The following is a 24,119-nucleotide window of genomic DNA, read 5'->3' on the forward strand; positions in this document are numbered from 1 at the left end:
AGCCCAACTGCCATCCTGACCCAGACTCAGCAAACAGTCACAAAATGGATAAGCAAGAAAATGCCCACATTCTAAAAGTAGCATTTTCAAACTTATAATTAAAACACCAACTTCACCAAAAGATGCATTTTCATATTGTGAGTCCAGTGAGCCCAAACTCCATATCTCTATCTGTTCCCAATGGTAATTTCAAGGCATTCCTCAAGTTAACCTATGGGAGAAATAGGCCTAGCAAAACTGAAAAATGGATTTAGCAGTATTTCGCTATCAGGACTTGTAAAACACATCATTACTTGTCCTACATTTTATATACACTGCACCCTGCCCATGGGGGCTGCCTTGGGACTACTTAAGGGGTGACTTACATGCAGTAAAAGGGAAGGTTTGGGCGGGGATTAGGTGCATTTGAGGGTGCTGCTGCAGGTCTGAAACAGGGTTGAAACGTCGTCAACAATACTCGGACCTAATATTGTGTAAACATTCCAGATAAGATCTCTGGTGTTTTCAAAGTGAATATATTTGATTTGGCTGTTCTTTGATATGTGCCAATATACCCTTTGCTTCACAATTTGTCACTTCTGACTATTTCTCTTGGTGTCGGTTTCTTTCACTGGGGTTCTGTTGAGCAACTCCTTCATTATTCAGTAGACTGTAATAAATTATATTTGGTGAATATTAATACATACTGGTTGATTATTAAGTTATTCATGCCTGTATTTAATTTTAACAGAAAGTAATTGTTTTACATATTCACTAATACATTCATTATGACTTTTAGGATATTTGCTTCATGAAATCTCATAGGGTTTACTTTGAATACTGTATTCAGTTTGGTGTTATCTTTTTATTCTTAACAGCTATGTTCTTTCAGAAATGCATTGTCGGACATCACCTTTCGCCAGCTATATTGCCCTTTACGAGCTGGGCTCACTGAATGTCGGTAATCTAATTGATATTGTATTGTTCGACTGGTACAAGAGATCTATCTTCTCCATCCTTTTCCTATTGTCCAAATATGTTTTGAGAAGTTCAGGGAAGCAACTTGATAATACACTTGATCTTTTTTGGTCATTTACATTTTTCTGCTTGTACATTTTTAGGTTGAGCGTAAGCGTTCGACCTTGGTTATACTTTTAGTATACTTCTTCATTTGTTGGTTACATTGTCCTTTATAAATTCTTGCTCACTAGTGGTCAGTTCTGCCTTTTTCTCCTGCCTTTTTCTGTTTGAGGCGTGACCAACTACAGTATTATTCAGCTTTGATTTCTTTATCTGTTGCTGTGACAGACTTTTTTTGTTTTTTTCCTTGGTGCTCCCCTTTCACTGTGGGTGTTTTAGGCAGGTTGCTGTCTGTTTTATTGCAGCATTCCATTCCTCCCACCTCGATGACATTTGTTTTGGCTTTATTCCAGTGCTGTCCTCGTTTACCTCTGGCTCGTAAAATAAGCTTATTTTACAAAAGAAACACCCGGTCGTTGAGCTCACTGCTGACGAAAGTCACAATATGCCCTATCTGGTAGAACGTAGCTAAACCTAGAAACAATGATGAGAAACTTGCTTTGCCTTGCAGAGCCTCTCTCTCCAGCCCCCCCCCTCCCCCCCCCCCCCCCCCCCCCCCTCCACTAGCACTCAGGACATTGCACACAGGGCATTACTTATCTCCTTTATTGGGGCCATAAATCTTTTCAGGCTGCTCGGCTATTAACTTCATTAGAGCTTTGTGGAAATGCGAGGCAAGAACTCTTGCAAGACATTTTATGCTGTTAAAATAAAAAGAAAATACTTTTCCAGCCTTATTTTCCAGTTTCTGTTCAGACGTTAGATGTCAGTAGCTGCCAGTGACCACCAAATCATGACAGGAAAAGACTAAATTATGAGACAAGGTCGACCAATTTATGTGGCGAGAAAAGTCCAGTTCTGCATTTACAATGCCAATAGCTCTAACTCAAGAAAATATGAGACCTATTGTATTTGAAATGCTTGTTAACATTACATTTCCTCTAGACCAGTCCTTTTATTCACTACAGGAGGTGCATCGTGGGATCTCATCTTAGCCGATTTACTACTTTCAAAATTATGTCCTACTTCCAGGACTTGTTCTGCTAGTCTGCTATGGAATACATTTTGATTTTGCTGCACAGTTTTCAGGCATGCTTCCTTCTATAATGTCTTGTCTTCTTAAATCTTTGTAAATTGTGCTATCTTTTTAACCCTGTTGGATTTTTCTGCTAGTTATAAAAGGCTTTTAAAACACCCCATGTCAGAAATTCTTCAAGATCCTGGTAGCAGATCAGAGATCTTAGGTGCTCAACATGCAAAGTATAGGAACAAGCTGTTTGAGAAGCTTTCAGTCAACTGTAAATGTATCTACATTGTTATTTCAGAAACCTTGGTTTCCAGTGGATTTTACCTTGTACAGTCAGAAGGAGCTTCCAGTGCTCTTCCGACACAAGACTATAAAAGACGTCTGTTTTCTCTTCATTGCTGTACGATAAAGCCGGTTGTACACTGTAGGAAGTTGGCTCTGTATGTGCTATTTCAAAGTAAGGAATAGCATGCACAGAGTCCAAGGGTTCCCCTTAGAGGTAAAATAGTGGTAAAAAGAGATAATACTAATGCTCTATTTTGTGGTAGTGTGGTCGAGCAGTAGGCTTATCCAAGGAGTAGTGTTAAGCATTTGTTGTACATACACATAGACAATAAATGAGGTATACACACTCAGAGACAAATCCAGCCAATAGGTTTTGTATAGAAAAATATCTTTTCTTAGTTTGTTTTAAGAACCACAGGTTCAAATTTAACATGTAATATCTTGTTTGAAAGGTATTGCAGGTAAGTACATTAGGAACTTTGAATCATTTCAATTGCATGTATGCTTTTCAAGTTATTCACAAATAGCTATTTTAAAAGTGGACACTTAGTGCAATTTTCACAGTTCCTGGGGGAGGTAAGTTTTTGTTAGTTTTACCAGGTAAGTACGACACTTACAGGGTTCAGTTCTTGGTCCAAGGTAGCCCACCGTTGGGGGTTCAGAGCAACCCCAAAGTTACCACACCAGCAGCTCAGGGCCGGTCAGGTGCAGAGTTCAAAGTGGTGTCCAAAACGCATAGGCTTCAATGGAGAGAAGGGGGTGCCCCGGTTCCAGTCTGCCAGCAGGTAAGTACCCGCGTCTTCGGAGGGCAGACCAGGGGGTTTTGTAGGGCACCGGGGGGGACACAAGCCCACACAGAAATTTCACCCTCAGCGGCGCGGGGGCGGCCGGGTGCAGTGTTAGAACAAGCGTCGGGTTCGCAATGGAAGTCAATGAGAGATCAAGGGATCTCTTCAGCGCTGCAGGCAGGTAAGGGGGGGGCTTCCTCGGGGAAACCTCCACTTGGGCAAGGGAGAGGGACTCCTGGGGGTCACTTCTGCAGTGAAAGTCCGGTCCTTCAGGTCCTGGGGGCTGCGGGTGCAGGGTCTTTTCCAGGCATCGGGACTTAGGTTTCAGAGAGTCGCGGTCAGGGGAAGCCTCGGGATTTCCTCTGCAGGGGCTCAGGGTGGACAGGTTTTGGTACTCACAGTCGTAGAGTAGTCCGGGGGTCCTCCCTGAGGTGTTGGTTCTCCACCAGCCGAGTCGGGGTCGCCGGGTGCAGTGTTGCAAGTCTCACGCTTCTTGCGGGGAGATTGCAGGGTTCTTTAAAGCTGCTCCTTTGGATAAAGTTGCAGTCTTTTTGGGGCAGGTCCGCTGTCCTCGGGAGTTTCTTGTCGTCGTCGAAGCAGGGCAGCCCTCAGAGGATTCAGAGGTCGCTGGTCCCTTTGGAAGGCGTCGCTGGAGCAGAGTTCTTTGGAAGGCAGGAGACAGGCCGGTGAGTTTCTGGAGCCAAGGCAGTTGTTGTCTTCTGGTCTTCCTCTGCAGGGGTTTTCAGCTAGGCAGTCCTTCTTCTTGTTGTTGCAGGAATCTGAATCTTTAGGTTCAGGGAAGCCCTTAAATACTAAATTTAAGGGCGTGTTTAGGTCTGGGGGGTTAGTAGCCAATGGCTACTAGCCCTGAGGGTGGGTACACCCTCTTTGTGCCTCCTCCCAAGGGGAGGGGGTCACATCCCTAATCCTATTGGGGGAATCCTCCATCTGCAAGATGGAGGATTTCTAAAAGTTAGTCACCTCAGCTCAGGACACCTTAGGGGCTGTCCTGACTGGTCAGTGACTCCTCCTTGTTATTCTCATTATTTTCTCCGGCCTTGCCGCCAAAAGTGGGGCCGGGGCCGGAGGGGGCGGGCAACTCCACTAGCTGGAGTGTCCTGCGGTGCTGTGACAAAGGGGTGAGCCTTTGAGGCTCACCGCCAGGTGTTACAGCTCCTGCCTGGGGGAGGTGTTAGCATCTCCACCCAGTGCAGGCTTTGTTACTGGCCTCAGAGTGACAAAGGCACTCTCCCCATGGGGCCAGCAACATGTCTCTAGTGTGGCAGGCTGCTGGAACCAGTCAGCCTACACAGATAGTCGGTTAAGTTTCAGGGGGCACCTCTAAGGTGCCCTCTGTGGTGTATTTTACAATAAAATGTACACTGGCATCAGTGTGCATTTATTGTGCTGAGAAGTTTGATACCAAACTTCCCAGTTTTCAGTGTAGCCATTATGGTGCTGTGGAGTTCGTGTAAAACAGACTCCCAGGCCATATACTCTTATGGCTACCCTGCACTTACAGTGTCTAAGGTATTGCTTAGACACTGTAGGGGCACAGTGCTCATGCACTGGTGCCCTCACCTATGGTATAGTGCACCCTGCCTTAGGGCTGTAAGGCGTGCTAGAGGGGTGTCTTACCTATACTGCATAGGCCGTGAGAGGCTGGCATGGCACCCTGAGGGGAGTGCCATGTCGACTTACTCATTTTGTTCTCACTAGCACACACAAGCTGGCAACCAGTGTGTCTGTTCTGAGTGAGGGGTCTCCAGGGTGGCATAATACATGCTGCAGCCCTTAGAGACCTTCCCTGGCATCAGGGCCCTTGGTACCAGAGGTACCAGTTACAAGGGACTTATCTGGATGCCAGGGTGTGCCAATTGTGGAATCAAAAGTACAGGTTAGGGAAAGAACACTGGTGCTGGGGCCTGGTTAGCAGGCATCAGCACACTTTCAATTCAAAACATAGCATCAGCAAAGGCAAAAAGTCAGGGGGTAACCATGCCAAGGAGGCATTTCCTTACATACACTAAATTAAATCAGTACGCTATGGGTTTATAAAGATGTACTTTCATAAAGAAGACTGAACTTGTTCTCTAGGCTTGAGAACCTTCTCAGGCGGGGTAAAAGTTACCATGATGACTTTGAAGAGAGTCAACGCTATACCTAATGTGTATGGTCGCTATGTATAGGTTGGTAAATACCTCCTCAGACATGTCTTAATTACTTGGGCTGATGCTCAGGTGGGTCGGATATTCCTCCTTACAGTGTTTGAGAGCATCTCGAATACCTACCTTCTGTGGATTGAGGTACTGATTTGAAATGGTTTCTATGGTTATGAACCTGGAGAGAATGAAAAGAAGGAAACGCTATTTACTTGTAACTATAGTCCACCAACATGGTCGTTCTCACAGGGTTTATAAGAGAATAATAAATAAAGAAAAATTCTCAGAAATTGGAGTGCAAAATTAAAATTTGGGTGCTTCTGAGATCGACACTGCTAGGAATCATTTTAAGGTGTTACAAATGTGGGTAGGATACCTTCTTTCTTAAACATCTGATGCCACATTTATTTGCAAATCCCAATTCCCGGCTTAGCAGACCACACTGAAAGAATAGTATGGTCTCCTCTATATTAGGATGAGGTATATTCTTACAAAAACATACCATAACAAAGGCTCAGAAGATTGTGCAGCAAGCCTGGAAAAACTGGATTGGTAGCACAAGGGATAATCAGAAGGGATTTGCACAGGGGTATGTAATGCTACAAAGAAAGAAGGAAATGTGTTCTTCTCCTGCTACATATCTAGATACACATAATGCAAAAGAAAACATGATGCACCAGAAGAGATGTCAAAGCAGAAAAGTCAGGGTGCAAAAGGGTGCGCCTTTAAGTGCTGATAAATTGCTACTAAAAAAGAATAGCAGGATGTGGATCAATATCAACACATAAATGCAGTAAATTGGGGAGAAGTTAATTACATGTTAAACAGGCTGTGCTACTGCAGAATCACTAGAAGTCAGAAAGGTACAGTGAGTGAAAAGTTAATCATGTAATTTTTACTGAGTTATGGTATTCTTTGAATTAGATTGCTCATAATCATTCCCTAGCAATTGTGCCTCCAGATGTCATTATTCTTTTTTTTCCCCTGTAGGGTATGGATGATGCGCAGGTGCGGAGTGCTGCTACAGATATTTTTTCTTACTTGGTTGAATACAATCCATCTATGGTTCGAGAGTTTGTTATGCAGGAAGCTCAGCAGAATGATGATGTAAGTAAAACTGTAGCAAAAAAAGCATTGGCGAAGGCAAAAGGTCTGGCATTGGTTACCAGGGTTTTGCCTTTGACAAGACCTGTTTTGTCAGCCTTTGTAAAACTTTATTCTTGAGCGATCTCTTGTGGGCTGACCCAGTATCCCATGCTGTAGTGCGTGAAAGAAAATGTGAATGATTCAACAAGTCAGTGAATGAATGGTTCAATGAAATGTAGAATAGTCCCTATATATAATAGAACGTAGTCATTATGAGGTATTCCACAGACCCATTCTAGCTTGCAGCTTCCATTCTCTGTATAAGGATACCCCTGCCTAACAGTCTTCCAAATTTTTTTAAAAATATAAATTTTACTTGTTTCGCACGGCCCAAATGGCAGACCTAGAAAGAAACAAAGCAATAAAATAGAATGAATTAACAAAATAAATCACCTGAACACTACACCCCCAACACCTCCATCCACATTCTAGCAATATGAAATAGAATATGTCCAGTAACCCGGTCGATTCCTTCCCAACCCCATCTTATCCCATAAACAAACAAATTTCATCATTCACCTGTTGTCTTACAGAGCAGACGGGTTCCAACACGATGCCCCTGTAATCCGCCCACACCTGCAATACCTAGGACAATTTTTAATTACTGAACAATATCATGTTGAGGTACTGTCATTCACAAGTGGTTCTAAAGGCGCATGTAGTACTGGTGCATTCCAATTTAAGTGATGAAGTCACTTTTTTAACGCACCTGACTATTAGGTTAGGTAAATCTTGCAGTCCGGGCTTAAACCAGAAGCAGTAGGGTGGTCACTAATAACTCAGATGCATTATGAAGGTCATACCACCAAGTCAGTGTTTAATTTAGAAAAAGAAAGCTATGTTGTTTCAGGTAAGAAAATAGTTTGGTTTTAAGATATCCACAAAAAGAGGTGAGTGATAGCACCTTCTGGGCCTGAGACACTAACTTAGCACTAGGTGCTCGATTTCTGGTAACAGTGGTCTTGTAAACACATTTGTCCAATGAATGTCGTCCACTCTGGTTCTTCTCAAACAGTTGTGAGCCAAACCTATGGTCCCAGGATGATGATAAAATATAACCTCCAATTAATTCAGTGCTAGAATAAGTTATCATCCCAAAAACGAAATCCAAAAACCCACCCTGCATACAGCTGCGACACCCATCCAGCAAATTCTCTGGTTCCTTGTAATGGGTTCCTGATGACTCTAGTATCTGGTCACTGATATCTTTAGATGAACATTGCCAAAGTACACTATTGTTCAACAACCAACTTAGGCCCTATCTAATTGTTCTGGTTCTGCAATGACCAATTTGACTGGAATGGCTGTTCTCGCAAAGTTGGTCACACGTGTCTTTTTCATTAGGCGACTGTATGTAGGAACTGGGGACAAACACATAAGTCAGCAGTCCAACCTGTCTTTTAGGGAATGTGTCAGTTGTGAATTGAAATAGCCATATCTATAAACCCATAACTGCTATGAAGATAAAGGTTTGAGAATCAGGAAGACCTTTTCTAGCCAAACTGAGCCTCTTGTCAGGCTTTGAATGCTGACTACCCCTGATCTTTCAACCGCTGGGGATAGACTGAGTACTCTGAGCACTGGACTGGTCGGGGACTGTCAACCTCATCTGCATAATCAACAGGCAATAATGGCAGCTTCCACTGTTTTGTGAATCTTTGTTTCTGTTAGACTGCTCAACTGTGGCAACATCATGGCTCTTCGGTAGTCTTTTCTTCAAGATGTAGTCATGCAAGCAGTCCTGCCTGATAGGCTTTGCACATGTCTGCAAGGGTATCTGGCACTTTCTGGCAGAAAAAGCTCAGCCCCTCAGACCTCTGTAGATCCTTTTCATGGAAGGTCATATTAGTAAGATGAGACAGCAGGGTTTTGAGACCGGGGCCCATTAGAAGTGAGGATAGCAACTTTTGGTCTGGTGTCTTGTATTCTACCCTGAGTGTATCTCTCTTTGCTGTGTCCCAATGACTGACATCCAGTATTGGCTTCAACCCCTTCTAACTGTCTAACATGCTCCATTGGAAAATCTGAAGTACCAGCTCTTTTTTAAAAGATGATGGTATCTAGGTGTGCCTTACTTTTGCCTTTCATGCTAAATATTAAGTCTGGTTCTTTTAAACTCTGTGATGAAGCTGCAGTATAACTCAAAATTATCTGATAATTTGCTGTTGCAGGAAGTGTTAGAATCGGCATTTCAGGCCTTTTTTCTGAGATGGTTGTGCATTTAATGAAAATGTACTCTCGTTTTAGCTTTAGACCACTGTCCAAAATGACAGTGAGACAGCAGTTTATCTGCATTAAATCCTAGGAGATCAACATTCTAACTTGTGACTAAAAATAGCCCTTGCTTTTTGTTACACACTGTTCTCAGTTATAACTCAGTCATACACTGGATATCAAAGTTCAGGTTGATACAGGAGAAGCATTGGTGGTGCCTTTTCACAAATACAGCAGTTACCCTTCATATACCTTTCCATTTATTTTGTATCCTAAAAAGAAAAATCGCTCACAAAAATATTTTGAATTGCACTGGGTCTGGCGTACAATTACATTTTTTGGCCTTGGCCGAATGCACATGCGGGTTTTGAAACACTGAAAGGCAGTTTGACACAGAATTTTGTAAAGCGAACTTTAAAACAGTTAACTACCTTAATGCCCTTACTTGTGGATAATATTCACTTAACTCATCGAAATTGTGTCTTTTTGTGTTTAAGTAGATCAAATAATGTATTGGCCGTTCATTAGAATATTTGCGATGCCATTTTTGTCAAGCAAATGCAATTGGCAGAACATGATGAACTTAGGGTCAACATGCACCTGTCTTGAAAGTTGTGCAAAGACAATGTTTTAGTTAAAATTAAAATAAGCTTGCATAGTCAGCAGCACATCCTATATTAAAAATCAAGACCAATGTTTCAAAAGCCATTTTTGGCTTAACATAAGCACATAAGCACCTCTCCAAATTCACAATGGTAGTAAGTTATTTGTTCCTCATATTTTACTTTCATCTTTTCTGCTCATCACTTTTTACTGCTTTAGAGATTGGACTGTATTGCCTGCTAACAGTTTGATACCTTTTTTTTTTTTTTCAAACAAATTCAGTTCATATAGTTATTGCGTGGAATTGACGTCTAATACTTGATGATTTGAGGCTCTCAAAAAACTTCACATGCTTAGGATAACACCACATTGTATGGATTTGTGTGAACGGTTACGTGTGAACTGATTGGAAACATGATTCTAACTTTGCCATAGGTACCATGCCAAGGTTAGTGTTCTACTTTGCTGGTGCAGCATTGAAGCAGACAACTGCATAGGCACAGCTAAGGCTTTGAACTGCATACACAACGTTTTTGTAAACCCTTAAATTACAAAGTTTACCTTGTACTTTTATCCTTTTGCTACCCTTTTTAAATATTATGCTAGTTACTTGGTGAGTATGTGTAATGCTATCCTTAAGAGTCTTTGTATCCTTAGCTTAGAAAATCTCTTGTCACATAGAAGCATTTTGTAGGTTGCCAAAATCTTTGTAGCGTGCACTTCAAGTCCCCTAAATTAGCATTGATAGTGGAAACCTTTTTGCTGACCAACACGGTTTTTAATTTGTTTCTTCTAGGTTGCCTCTTTCTGCCCAGTTTCTAATTAGAGTTCATGAAGCCGTCCTTTAAATTGTTCTTCCTTTGTATGTAGCAGTTAAACACATTGTTTTTGAAAGTTTTCTTTGAAGGAAACTCTTGTTTGCAGGGTTAAAATGTTTTTACAGTTATTTACAAAAACCTATCAAATCTCAACCCTAATTTGTGGTATTCACTGGGAACAAGTTTTATTTTTTAATCCCACTGGCTCCCTGCTCCAAACCCTTTCACTGCTGTTCAGGATATGTTAACTCTTCAGAATTTAAAGTTGGTTTGATGCAGAGTATTATTGAGAAAGGTTATTGAGGTAGAGGGGCTCGGTATGTGAAAAAACATATTTTAATTGATTAACATTTGCAAAGATGTTCATTGTGAATGAGACCTGATTGAAACTTGAATGTGTGTAAAGTGTGTATCTGTTTTTAGAATATTGGGATGGTTTGTGCCTGATATTGTGTGCAGCATTCAGCATAGATTTCGCAATCAAGTAGATTGCGGAGCAGAAATCCTAGTCTTGATTTAGGATGATGATTCTGCGTTTTAATCACAATATGTGCCAGAGATGCTTTAAATATTTTTTTTTTTGCTGATAGAGCTGGATTTCAGTTTTTGATGTGATATTAGAGATAAAATAAAAAGATAATTGTTGTAATCAAACATTCTTTCTTGGCAAGTAGGAGACAGGTAGCCAGTTCAGGTAGAATAGCTATTGTAGATTTATTTAAAAGGTTGCAGGATAAGTTAATTTACTTAATAAGGCAGCCCCTCCAGGAGCAGCATCCTCTGTGCTCAGCCCACTCTCACACTCCTCCAGTCACTCACCAACATTTCATGACATCAAACACTTGCTAAGCAGAGCAAAGAACAATGGAGGTGTGTAGGAAGTTGGCTCTGTATGTGCTATTTCAAAGTAAGGAATAGCATGCACAGAGTCCAAGGGTTCCCCTTAGAGGTAAGATAGTGGCAAAAAGAGATAATACTAATGCTCTATTTTGTGGTAGTGTGGTCGAGCAGTAGGCTTATCAAAGGAGTAGTGTTAAGCATTTGTTGTACATACACACAGGCAATAAATGAGGAACACACACTCAGTGACAAATCCAGCCAATCGGTTTTGTTATAGAAAAATATATTTTCTTAGTTTATTTTAAGAACCACAGGTTCAAATTCTACATGTAATATCTCATTTGAAAGGTATTGCAGGTAAGTACTTTAGGAACTTTGAATAATTACAGTAGCATATATACTTCTCACATAAAACACAAATATCTGTTTTAAAAGTGGACACAGTGCAATTTTCACAGTTCCTGGGGGAGGTAAGTTATTGTTAGTTTTAGTAGGTAAGTAAATCACTTACAAGTCTCAGGTTTGGGTCCAAGGTAGCCCACCGTTGGGGGTTCAGAGCAACCCCAAAGTTACCACACCAGCAGCTCAGGGCCGGTCAGGTGCAGAGGTCAAAGAGGTGCCCAAAACACATAGGCTTCAATGGAGAGAAGGGGGTGCCCCGGTTCCGGTCTGCCAGCAGGTAAGTACCCGCGTCTTCGGAGGGCAGACCAGGGGGGGTTTTGCAGGGCACCAGGGGGTACACAAGTCAGCACAAAAAGTACACCCTCAGCAGCGCGGGGGCGGCCGGGTGCAGTGTGTAAACAAGCGTCAGGTTCTCTGTAGGTTTCAATGGGAGAACAAGGGGTCTCTTCAGCGGTGCAGGCAGGCAAAGGGGGGGGCTCCTCGGGGTAGCCACCACCTGGGCAAGGGAGAGGGCCTCCTGGGGGTCACTCCTGCACAGAAGTTCCGTTCCTTCAGGTGCTGGGGGCTGCGGGTGCAGGGTCTTTTCCAGCCGTCGGGACTTTAGGTTCAGGCAGTCGCGGTCAGGGGAGCCTCGGGATTCCCTCTGCAGGCGTCGCTGTGGGGGCTCAGGGGGGACAACTTTGGTTACTCACGGTCTCGGAGTCGCCGGAGGGTCCTCCCTGAGGTGTTGGTTCTCCACCAGTCGAGTCGGGGTCGCCGGGTGCAGTGTTGCAAGTCTCACGCTTCTTGCGGGGATTTGCAGGGGTCTTTAAATCTGCTCCTCTGTAACAAAGTTGCAGTTCTTTTGGAGCAGTGCCGCTGTCCTCGGGAGTTTCTAGTCTTTCTTGAAGCAGGGCAGTCCTCTGAGGATTCAGAGGTCGCTGGTCCTTGGGAAAGCGTCGCTGGAGCAGGTTTCTTTGGAAGGCAGGAGACAGGCCGGTAGGTCTGGGGCCAAAGCAGTTGGTGTCTTCTTTTCTTCCTCTGCAGGGGTCTTTCAGCTCAGCAGTCCTCTTCTTCTTGTAAGTTGCAGGAATCTAAATCTTTAGGTTCAGGGAAGCCCTTAAATACTAAATTTAAGGGCGTGTTTAGGTCTGGGGGGTTAGTAGCCAATGGCTACTAGCCCTGAGGGTGGGTACACCCTCTTTGTGCCTCCTCCCAAGGGGAGGGGGTCACATTCCTATCCCTATTGGGGGAATCCTCCATCTGGAAGATGGAGGATTTCTAAAAGTTAGTCACTTCAGCTCAGGACACCTTAGGGGCTGTCCTGACTGGCCAGTGACGACTCCTTGTTATTCTCATTATCTCCCCCGGCCTTGCCGCCAAAAGTGGGGCCGTGGCCGGAGGGGGCGGGCAACTCCACTAGCTGGAGTGCCCTGCGGTGCTGGAACAAAGGGGGTAAGCCTTTGAGGCTCACCGCCAGGTGTTACAGCTCCTGCCTGGGGGAGGTGATAGCATCTCCACTCAGTGCAGGCTTTGTTACTGGCCTCAGAGTGACAAAGGCACTCTCCCCATGGGGCCAGCAACATGTCTCGGTTGTGGCAGGCTGCTGGAACCAGTCAGCCTACACAGATAGTCGGTTAAGGTTTCAGGGGGCACCTCTAAGGTGCCCTCTGGGGTGTATTTCACAATAAAATGTACCCTGGCATCAGTGTGCATTTATTGTGCTGAGAAGTTTGATACCAAACTTCCCAGTTTTCAGTGCAGCCATTATGGTGCTGTGGAGTCCGTGTTTGACAGACTCCCAGACCATATACTCTTATGGCTACCCTGCACTTACAATGTCTAAGGTTTGGCTTAGACACTGTAGGGGCACAGTACTCATGCACTGGTGCCCTCACCTATGGTATAGTGCACCCTGCCTTAGGGCTGTAAGGCCTACTAGAGGGGTGACTTATCTATACTGCATAGGCAGTGTGAGGCTGGCATGGCACCCTGAAGGGAGTGCCATGTCGACTTACTTGTTTTGTTCTCACCAGCACACACAAGCTGGCAAGCAGTGTGTTTGTGCTGAGTGAGGGGTCCCCAGGGTGGCATAAGATAGGCTGCAGCCCTTAGAGACCTTCCCTGGCATCAGGGCCCTTGGTACCAGGGGTACCAGTTACAAGGGACTTACCTGGATGCCAGGGTGTGCCAATTGTGGAATCAAAAGTACAGGTTAGGGAAAGAACACTGGTGCTGGGGCCTGGTTAGCAGGCCTCAGCACACTTTCAATTCAAAACATAGCATCAGCAAAGGCAAAAAGTCAGGGGGTAACCATGCCAAGGAGGCATTTCCTTACAAGGTGTTCACAGAATGCATTTCAAGCATAGCAAACTATATCAGTAATCTCTGGAGAAATTGATTCATTGGGGTGCCAGCATTGTATGCATATGGTTAGAAATTATTAGAAGTTTTTCTTAGTGCTTGGAATGCTGTCAAATTTCTAAAACTCAGTTATTTGTAGCTGGACCAATAGATATTTCTACATTTTGAATTCTTGGGTGAGAACTGTAATTAAAAGGCAACCACAGTGGCCAATTATCTGGACTTTTAATTGCCGACAATACGAAGCTTAACATTCTCCCAATGCAGAAGATTGATAGACTGTGTCCAGAGTGTAAAGTTACTGGCATTTGTGTAGCACATAGTTTACCACTAGCATGATCTGGTTGCTCTGTCAGATGTCTGGGAATGCCTAAACGTTAAGATATCTGATTTACTGCAGCCCGGAGTCCAAGTTGACAGTTTGGGTATTCTGTTCTGGTCTCGCTCAGGTTTGCTGGTAGGCATGTTCATTTAGCTGTCATAATGTAATGCCCAGCCATTTGGCATAATTTAGTACTGTTGCTAAATGTGTGGTATATCGTTCTGTGTTCGTGATTGAAGTGTTTTGTATTGTGTTTTCTGTTGAATCTTTTTGCTAGCAAGCTCTTGAAGAGTGACATGACGTGTTTGATAGGAGGAAACGGGAACCATTGTATGGCACCCCCCATGCAAGGAAGAATGATGTGTTTAGTGTGAAAAGGGTTTAGTAGGAAGGGACAGTTGATCAGATGTCAAGGCAGTGGTATATGACCATGGTCTTGTTGAGGTGTTTCTGAACATGTAGATTACCTTAAGTCTTGACCTCTGTTCATCTAGTAATCATTTGCGAAACTTGATAGTGAACAAGCTATTTTTTAATGTTCTGTTTTTTAATTTGATTTGGAGGGGGCTGGGGGTACAAGAATGGTAACATGGTATTGGCCGTTGCTGTTTGTGACACCAGAACCTTTTAGTTGCAAAAGTGAAATTAGATGTGCAAGCTAAGCAACATAAAGCAATAGAAAAGGCTTGGTTGATTGTCACAGATAAACACATCTGATTGGGTTTTTTTGTGTGTTTTTTTTGCTTAGTGGTTGGAATAACTCCCCAGTTGATTGCTTCTTGGTGGCCAGTTTTTACTAGTTATCAGTAGGTCAACAAATTAACTCTGGAACTGATGCTTCATGTATGCACACACGGCTTACCTGTAAAAGCAGTGTGGTTGTACCTCTTCATACAGATACATAGTTACTAGATGCAAACTCACCTGAAATTTTAGAGGCGGTTCCATTACGTGGTAGAAAATTGTCAACAATGTAGACCAAAAGGTAAAAAGGAAGATGGTGTGTCCACCACTAAGCAGTTGTTTTACTTCACTGTATTGTTACTACTTACATACCAACCAACTTAATATTTGCCACTTTTCCTATGGAATTCTTTGGTTTAAGACAGAGTTTAAGTACTGGATAGACAATCCATCTGGCAGTAAACCCAAAGAATGCCTTGAATTTCTTGACATGGCGTAATGTATCTGAGGTCCCATTCCTGTTCAAGGCCATACTTCAGATCTCTGTTGGATTGTTGAATTTGGCCTCTCAATCAAATGTTGGTTAAGGTCAGATCATAGTATGATAAATTGTACATTATCTTTTAATCAAGCAAAACCAACATCTGATAAAGAACTTGAGTTGAGACGCAGTAGTTATTAAGAATTATCAAGAACTTGTGGACAGGTCATCTCCACAAGAGGCACATTGCATAGAGGGAAATATTTAGCACACTCCCATTGGGTGGCCCAAGCAGTTTATATTCTGACACCTGGTAATCTCCAGTCAGTACGCACAGTAAACATGCCCTTTATTCACAATGGAGAGTAAACTGTAAAACTAATTCCATCTAACTTAATGTCTTTGGAGAAGCACAAACATTAACAATTCAAAATCTTTTTTACAAGGAAGCTATATAAAAAATATCTTTCTGATCGAGACTTCTAGATGCAGATTCCTTATCTTTTGAATATACCCCAGGAGTCAGATTGTGCCCAGAAAATTTTCAGCAGTTCTTCTGCTTGCAAGTAGGTGGTGCTGTGTAGTTCTTAATTGATGCTGTTTCACTCTAGAAATTAATTGCAGAGCCTATATTGCTGCCACTCTTGTGCGCAGACGTCAGTTCCTTTCTTTCCACACCACCAGATGTGGATCCGGAACTCTGTTCTTGGTCTCTCATTTACCTCAAATTTTATCGAATTTCAAGAGTGTGCAAGGGAATGTCACCCCTAAACATGGGTTTTCATGCCCTGCAGGGACTGTTGCAAACAAATGTCTGTGACAGATCCCCATCCGGTGTTCCTGTGATTGAGCCACTACTCTGTAGCCTGCAGAGTCTGCATGTCGATGAACACAAAGGCCATCCGGGACTACAATGCAAAGCTCTACGTCGCAGAACATAAGACGACCCTTCAAAGGGACTGGCCAAACTTGTGGTCCAAGTGGGTGGTACAGTCCCAGTTTTGTTATCACTCTAGAAGTCTACGATGCCATTCTGGTCAGCTCTCTTCAAGATCAAAGTTACCTGATAGGACCAAAAAGAAGCACAAAATATCAAAGCGGGACTTGGCCACCACTCACATTCACCTAAGATCTTCAGTGGCTGTCGATCTTTCTCCCAGAATCTGTCGACTTTGGAGTCATCTCTGGAACAGGTTCCAACACAACCAGAGTTTCTAGGGCTGTTCACCTACTCGTGAATAGACCGAAGAGTGCTGCAAGGCCATACTTCGATTCTGAGGAACTTCAGACTCCTTCTTGTGTGTCTTTGGACTCTAAGGAGTTCAGTTGTCCTCTCTCCGGAGTACTGCTGGCGGGTTCACCCTCTGCTCCAGTGGGACCTTCAGAGCCCATCATGATGCCTCCAGCTCTGATTCTGACTGCTGTGGTCCATGCCATTTCCAAATCCTTTGACACCATACAATGAGATACCAAGATGGTGCCGGTCTGACCTTGACCGAAGCCTCACCTGCCTTCTATTTTTGCCACTTCTGCAAAGGAAACTACGCCTTACTCTCTCTTTTTTAGCATAGATTTGGGAAATTACTATGTAGTGGGTGAGGAATTTGCTCAGTCCTATTCTGAGGGCAATTCATAGAATGACTTGCAGGATGCCAGCGACCTAGGTACTTCTTAATCAGGTCTTCTCACTCTGGGCCAGCAACTATAGAATCCAATGCCAGATGACATATGCAGGCTCTGCAAGTGGGACCTAAAGTCTCTGTGGACACAACATCTAGGGGCATCCTCCGACCAAGTCCAGTTTCAATGGAGATTGCAAAAGTTATTGGATCGTGATGGGGTCAGTGGCAAACCCCTATCTTTTCCCCACCTGGAGCGGACAGTGGTGACTGATCCATTGCTGCTGAGATTAGTTGGCTATCTGGGAGTGGTGGAGATTAGCGGCCTCTGGTCTCCAGCCTAGTCCAGTCTCCATGGTGCCGAGTGCAATTAGCTTGATGTTAAACACCTTCCTTCTGTCTATCAAGGAGTGAGGCTGGTACAGGTGCTCATGGACAACACCACTGTCAATGTGGTACTGCAACAAACAGGGCGGGGTGACAAGCCAGGAATTTTGCTGGTGGTGAACCACCTGCCATGATCATTGAATGCCAGATGGGCAAACTCCACTGTCAGCACCTAGCAGATCCCTAATGGCAGTTAAACCTGGAGGTGGCTCAAGTTCTAACTTTAAAAATTCTTGCCTGAAAATATGCTGCCACCAAGAACGTGCAGTGTCAGCCGTTCTGTGTGTTGGAGTTTCTAAGGCATTTGTCACTCAAAGAAGCTTTCATCCTTGAATGGAACTCTGGACTCCTTGATGCCTTTCTGTCAATATCACCTTAGCCCCAACTTTTCAAAAAGATCTAGACCAACTGACTCAGTCATCCTAGTGGCTCAAGACGGGGCACCAGAAGTATGGAATCTTGAACTCTTCGTCTTGAGCATCTGTCCTGTGATGAAGCCTCCCGTCCTGATGGATCTGTCACAGTGGCAGGGCAGTGTTTTGCTACCAGGCCTTTGCAGTTTTCACCTTCATGCTTGGAGATTGAGCAGCTACATCTGAACTCCTTAGACCATCCTCTGGAAGTGGTTGATGTCATCTTGTGAGCCAGAGCTCCCTCAACAAAAACTGTGTATGCTTGTCTTTAGAAAGATTTGTGTATTGGTGTAGTACAGGGCAGATAGACCCCCTCCAGGTAAAGGTATCTGATGATTTGTTGCATTTGTCCCTATCCGGGTAAGGCCTTGCTCAAGGCACAGTTAAAGGGTACCTTACATCCATTTCAGCTTATTTTTTGGGTGCTGGAACAGCCCTTTGTGCGTTTCTGGTTGTTGTGTGTTTTTTTTTTTTTTTTTTTTAAAGGGTTACAATATGTTACCCCCACACCGCTGTCTCTTCATCACAATGGGACCTTAACTTGGTCCTCACTTTTCTGATGTGCACTACATTTGAGCCACTTCGAAGCTGGTCCTTGTGGAACTCCCATTGAAGATCTAGTTCTTATACAATAACATCAGCCTGTCATATGAGTGAGCTTCAAGCACTGTCAGCTCACCATACACCATCCTCTTCCCAGACCAACTTGTTTTGTGGACACTAGTATCTTTCTTGCTTAAATTTGTGATGCTGTTCCACATCATTGAAAATATCACCCTGCTGGCATTCTATGCTCTGCCTTATCCCTCAAAGGAGGAGAAGAAACTCTATTGCTTGGGCCACAGGAGAGCACTGAACTTCTATGTAGATTGTACCAAAGAACATTAGGTGGACGATCAGCTTATTGTGGGTTTCATTGGAGTGGAAAAGGCAAGGCTGTGCTAAAAAGAACCATGTCTAGCCATTGGCTAATAAGCTGCTTCCAGAAGGACTGCATGCTCATTCGAACAGGGCAGAAGCTCCTACTACCCCATTAATATGCAGAGTTCCTATGCTAGACATCTGCAGGAGCCTATGTGGGTGTCCCTCCATATGTTCATGAAGTACTGTTGCCTAGTTATTCAAATTTGTGGAAAAGGGCATTTTGCCTTCTCGGTCCTGTAGGACATTCTGATTAGAGGCCATTCAGAGACCCACCTTCAGATAGCTACTACTTTGTGGCTCTGCGTCTGGGCGCACACTCAAAAGCCACTGACAGTGCACAGGAAGGAATCTTATATAGGCTCTTCAACCATTTCAGGACCTAAACGGCAACAGTGTGGAGCTCCACTGCGCCACCTGCTGGTGCTCAGAGGTGCTGAAAAGTTCCTTGATCCAGCCTGACATCTAAGGCGTGTTCAAGAGATGAGAGAAATCTATGGCTAGGTATAGTCTCTACCAGAAAGTGTTACCAATGTTAAGTAACTTGTTCTTAAAGTCTGTTATTGTTTGCCTTAACCCGGAGGAAAAAAATAAAATTGCATAGGACAATGAGCATGTCCCTGGGGTATGAATTAGCATTTTTCATGTTAGCTCAAATTAATGGTGTATGTTAGCACTTCATTAATGAGAATTATAGGCCTTTAATATGTTGGGTTTAAAGAAAATTGTCATGTTAGGTCTGTAATTAATGTTTTAAGACATCTATCTTGTCTTTTGTCAGTGTGCTTTGTGTTTTTATACACCCTTTTGTTCCAGACAAACTTCTAATTCAAGGAAGATTTCAAGAATCGGCATCTGACCAATGCTAACTTGTGTCCACATATTCTGTGTGACTTATCTGTTCTGTTTATTTTTTTTTGTTTTGTACAGGACATTTTACTAATTAATCTCATCATTGAACATATGATTTGTGACACTGATCCAGAGCTCGGAGGGGCTGTCCAGCTGATGGGTCTGCTTCGTACGTTAGTGGACCCAGAAAATATGCTAGCCACTGCCAATGTAAGCCTGAGCGTTCACCTTTCATGAACTGATGATTGCTTAACATTTCAACTTAAAATGTTTAGAGTTTGTTTTTTTTCCCTCGTTTTTGGAATAAGTAGTTGTTTGTTTTGTTTTCCAGAAAACCGAAAAAACTGAATTCCTTGGTTTCTTTTATAAGCACTGTATGCACGTTCTCACTGCCCCTTTGTTAGCAAATACTACAGAGGAAAAGCCCAGCAAAGGTAAGTACACAAAACAAAAAGTATTTTTACTGAAACAGTGAGCAATCAAGTCAAATTATTTACTATTGTGTAATAGCGCACATTAGTTTTTGTCTAACATATTAGTGATGTAACACATTGTACACAGCGGTTGAAGTGACACAAAATAACTGGTTCCATGTGATTGCCACTTTAGCAAGCAATGTGAAAATATAATGCGTGCAGCTGACAAACCTTTTGTTAAGGTGGCAATTTTGCGTGCAGAAATGTGATGTCCTACTGTAAGTGTGTTTGGGTGCTTTTTAACGCATTATGACCTGCAGTGGTGGATGTTGCACTACAGTGATCCCTAGCTTTAGATGTAGTCTGTTGCTTCAGGCTGATCAGAGCCGAGATGTTGATTGTTGCTTATGTTACACTAACAATTTCATATGATCCTTAGAAAACCTACTGTGGTCTTTTCACTAAAGTCAAGAGCTATTCGGTTTGAAGAGAACATTTTCCGTCTCTGTTGTGAATAATACATATGTGTTTCAACAATACAGTCTTTAAGTTTCTGTTCATGTTGAAAGTACTTTGTAATAATTTATGTATTCTGCCAGGGGTACAGCTGTTACATACTGTGTGCCTGATTGGTTGTGTGAAACATAATTTGAGGCAAACCTATTTGATTTAAGTAAAATTTAGATGCCCTGTCTGTTCTGCCCCCTCACATTGCTTTTGATACCAGACAGCATCCTGATCTTGATAAATCAAGTACAAGGTGGACTCAGTCATTCTAGTTTATAAAAGTTAACAACTTCTAAGTGCTGCTCGTTGTTTTGAAATGGTATTTTAACCTGGAAGACTGAAAAACATTCACCCCGGCAAGTTTGAATTCTTGGGTACTTTTAATAATTGACTTTAACAAGTATTCTTTGAATTTACTTTTAGTGCTCCTTTTCCAGGATTGTTCGCTTGTCAAAATGTATTTTTTATAAATTTGATTATCAGTGGAGAATATCGGTCTTGAAGAACTTTAAGAGACAATCTCATTGCTGTAGTCCTATACTTAGTTGTCTGAGGTTAAAAGCATTGTTGTGACTGAAGTCTTGCAGCCTGAGCAGATCTTGTCAGACCCTTGATGTGAAAGCCCTAACTTGACACTCTTAAGAGTACTTAGGCTAAACCTTTTTCTTGGCCATCTGTGAATACAGATACACAGTGCCACCCACCTGCTCCAGGGGTCCCTATTCTTGCAGCATTAATCCTTTTCTGGATTCACTTGCTGTTTGTTACCCTGCAATCTAGTGATTGGGTCTGGAATTCAGTAAACTCCCCCCTATATATTTAGTTTTTTTAATCCTTCTTGGGCGTTGTTGACCTCCATTTGGTGCTTAGTCCGTCCTCAGTGAGATGTCAGACGGTGCCCAGTATGTTCCTGTGCGTGGTAGCCATCTTACAATTCTTTTTTCTGCTTTCGGTCTGGAAGCAAAACTAGGATCTCTGAAGATTTTGTGGAACTTCAAAGGATCCTGAAAACAGGGGACCTTTGCTCACACACCCCTTTGGGGGACCTGCCGGAATTTGCACATGGCTGGAGAATGAAGCAAGGTAGGGGTCGTGGAAAACACCCACTTTAAAATCTGCTGGAACTACCATCATATTTGCACATCTCGATATGCATGGAGTTTGTAACCTCTGTCTGCTGAGACCACAGAGACGAGGCCTGATCCTCAGTCATGCCAAAAACTCTCAGGATGTGCCAAAAGCAGAGAGGAGCACAACGCAACAATGTACAGCCAGAAACTACAGGTGTCTCTGAAGGACCTGGGCCTTTCTAGCGACGATTAGGAGTAGGTCTAAGGCACAGGATCAGCCCACAGAGGTCCAGACATAAAAATCCTCGAAAGGGGCGCCAAGAAGAAACATCCAGTGAAGAGAGCAATGGTCGTCAGAGATTCACAAAAAGGTAAAAAGCCCGCAGAAAATCTTGGACGCAAAGATTCCAGAGAAAGTCGCACAAGGCAGCCCCGACATCCAAGAAAATGACGATCAAGGATCAGCTGCGAACAAAACAGGCCCACAGATCCCAGCCCAGAGATAAAGCTGAAGGCAGAGAGTAGAAATCAACGAAAACCACCATGGCTTGAGAGACCCCGAAAGAAACCTCCGAGACTGTTGGAGGAAAAAACGCCTGCTCTGAAAAAAAGAACATCTTCATCACAGGATGTCGAAAGGGAATTAGAGGTGGAGAAGAAGAGATGGAAATTAGAGGCAGAAATGGCAGCACTCCTTCAACGCAAGAGAGAGTTCGATGGTGCTCTAAACGACTTCAGGATTCCAAGTAAGCCCCCCACGACCACAGATGTCGAAGAGGTTGCTTTAAAGGCCCCGGTGGCACCAGAACCTCACATAGGAGGAAGTGGGCTTGAAGGTCGAATGGAATAACCCTGATACGGAGCTCAGAAGAGGAGGTCGACAACGACTCCTCGAGACCTTTGCTTCCTGACAGCATTACACTCTATAATAGCCTGATAAAGAGTCCAGCTGAAAGTTATGGATTACATCTAGAAGAAGAGAAGGGAGACTCAATTTTTCTCGTAGAAATTCGTAGGCCATCAAGCAAGGAAAACCTGTATCTCTTGCTGCTACCCAGTGTACAGAACCATGGCAAGGAAGCCTTCGAGGGAACCTGCCTCAACTATAAAAGTGTCACGTCAAGGGTAGAAAAGAACTATAAACCTTCGAAGGATCCCGAATACATTCAGGAAAACACAGTGGCAGACTATCTTGTCACTACTGCTAGAAGGTGGAGTAATGCACACACCTCCAAAGGCCCTCCTCCTGAGAAAATGCAAGAGGTTGGACATGGTAGGGAGGAAGATTGAAGAGTGGCTGCAACACAATGCTGAACTTCAAGGCTCTCCTCAACAGATACAGCCACCGACAGTTGGAGGAGATTGAGGAACTAATGAAGAAGCTCTGAGGATAAGTAAAGGGCAAAAGGAATCGTCCAAGAATGTAAGAATATTGCCAACACTTGTCAGTAATCATCACTGGATGTGCCGATGCAGAGAGCAGACAGATGTGTACAGGCATAACTCTTAGGAGACATGCTTGGCTCAGGATCTCAGGCCTCAAACCAAAAGTACAGGCCTCCATTATAATCAAACCTTTCACTGAAGATGTTTTGTTTGGTCCAGAGGTACACAAGTCCTTATAACAAATTAAAAAGGACAACAAGATGGCAAAGACATGTATCTTCAATACAGAGGCACTTTCAGAAGGGGAGGAAATACACCCCGAACACCCAGAGGAAGGGGATCTTTTTTTATCATGGCAACAGCAGCAACAACAAGCCCAAAGCGATACACACCAGGCTAGTCAGCAAGCCAGATACTAACAGTGGCAACATCCCACGTGGCAGCCTCTTTCGTGGTAGCGGGAGACCTAAGTGAGGAAACTCCAAGTGACTCTGAAATAGCCTCAGGCCCCACACGCAACACCAGTGGGATGCAGAATAGCGCAATACCCACAAGAATGGGCAAAGATCACCCCAGTCAGTTGGGTTTTAAACAAGGTTTCCCACAGCTACTGTATAGAACTCTCAAACCCTCTCCCACCAAAGAAGTAAAGGTATCGGGAAACAGAACTGGTACAACTAAGCAAGTAAAATAACTCCTGCAAAAATGGGCAACAGAAAGGGTGCCAACAAATGAGTTGAACAAGGAAAACTACTTAACCTACTTCCTTGTGCCAAAAAAAGACCTTACACTAAGGCCACTCCTGGACCTCAGTTTCATAAACACATTTATTTGCATACAACACTTTAAAATGACAACACTACAAGAGGTAATCCTGCTTCTACAAAAGTGGGACTACGTGGCAACCATAGACTTAAAAGACTCCTATTAACACTTAACTATGAATCAGACGCACAAAAAGTACCTCCGATTCATACTCAAAGGTACACTGTCAATTCAGGGTCTTGCCCTTTGGCACGAAGTCTGCAGCAAGGGTTTTTAAAAAATGCCTGGCAACAGTTGCAGCATTCCTAAGAAGAAAGGGGATTCATGTCTACCCTTACCTGGACGACTTGCTAGTGAAGGCAAATTCAAAGGAGAACTTGCAAAAGGACATTCAAACAGTGATCACAAACCTACAAAAACTGGGGTTCGCCATAAACCACAAGAATTTTTCCACCGCAACCGGAAAAGATTTTCTGAGGAGCAATACTGGATGCGTAGAAAGCACAGTCGCATCCAACTCGGAGGAGAGTTGAGGCAATCATAGAGCAAACTCGTCTTTACCAAAGGGGGACAATCTCTGACAGTGAGGACAGTCGTCAGAATGATGGG

At 43.4% G+C, this 24,119-nt stretch overlaps 1 protein-coding gene across 2 annotated transcripts in view; it reads left to right on the forward strand.

Annotated features, from left to right (window-relative positions):
• Nucleotides 1-24,119, forward strand: part of PPP4R3A (protein phosphatase 4 regulatory subunit 3A) — a 266,563-nt gene that overhangs the window by 127,071 nt on the left and 115,373 nt on the right. For both annotated transcript variants that reach the window (XM_069208168.1, XM_069208169.1), the window contains exons 7-9: nt 6,312-6,428; nt 19,445-19,576; nt 19,698-19,800. In XM_069208168.1, coding sequence (XP_069064269.1) covers nt 6,312-6,428; nt 19,445-19,576; nt 19,698-19,800 — 352 coding nt within the window. The remainder of the gene's footprint in view (nt 1-6,311; nt 6,429-19,444; nt 19,577-19,697; nt 19,801-24,119) is intronic.

This window comes from Pleurodeles waltl, chromosome 9 (genome assembly GCF_031143425.1).
Source record: "Pleurodeles waltl isolate 20211129_DDA chromosome 9, aPleWal1.hap1.20221129, whole genome shotgun sequence".
In the NCBI taxonomy this organism is placed as follows: Eukaryota; Metazoa; Chordata; class Amphibia; order Caudata; family Salamandridae; genus Pleurodeles; species Pleurodeles waltl.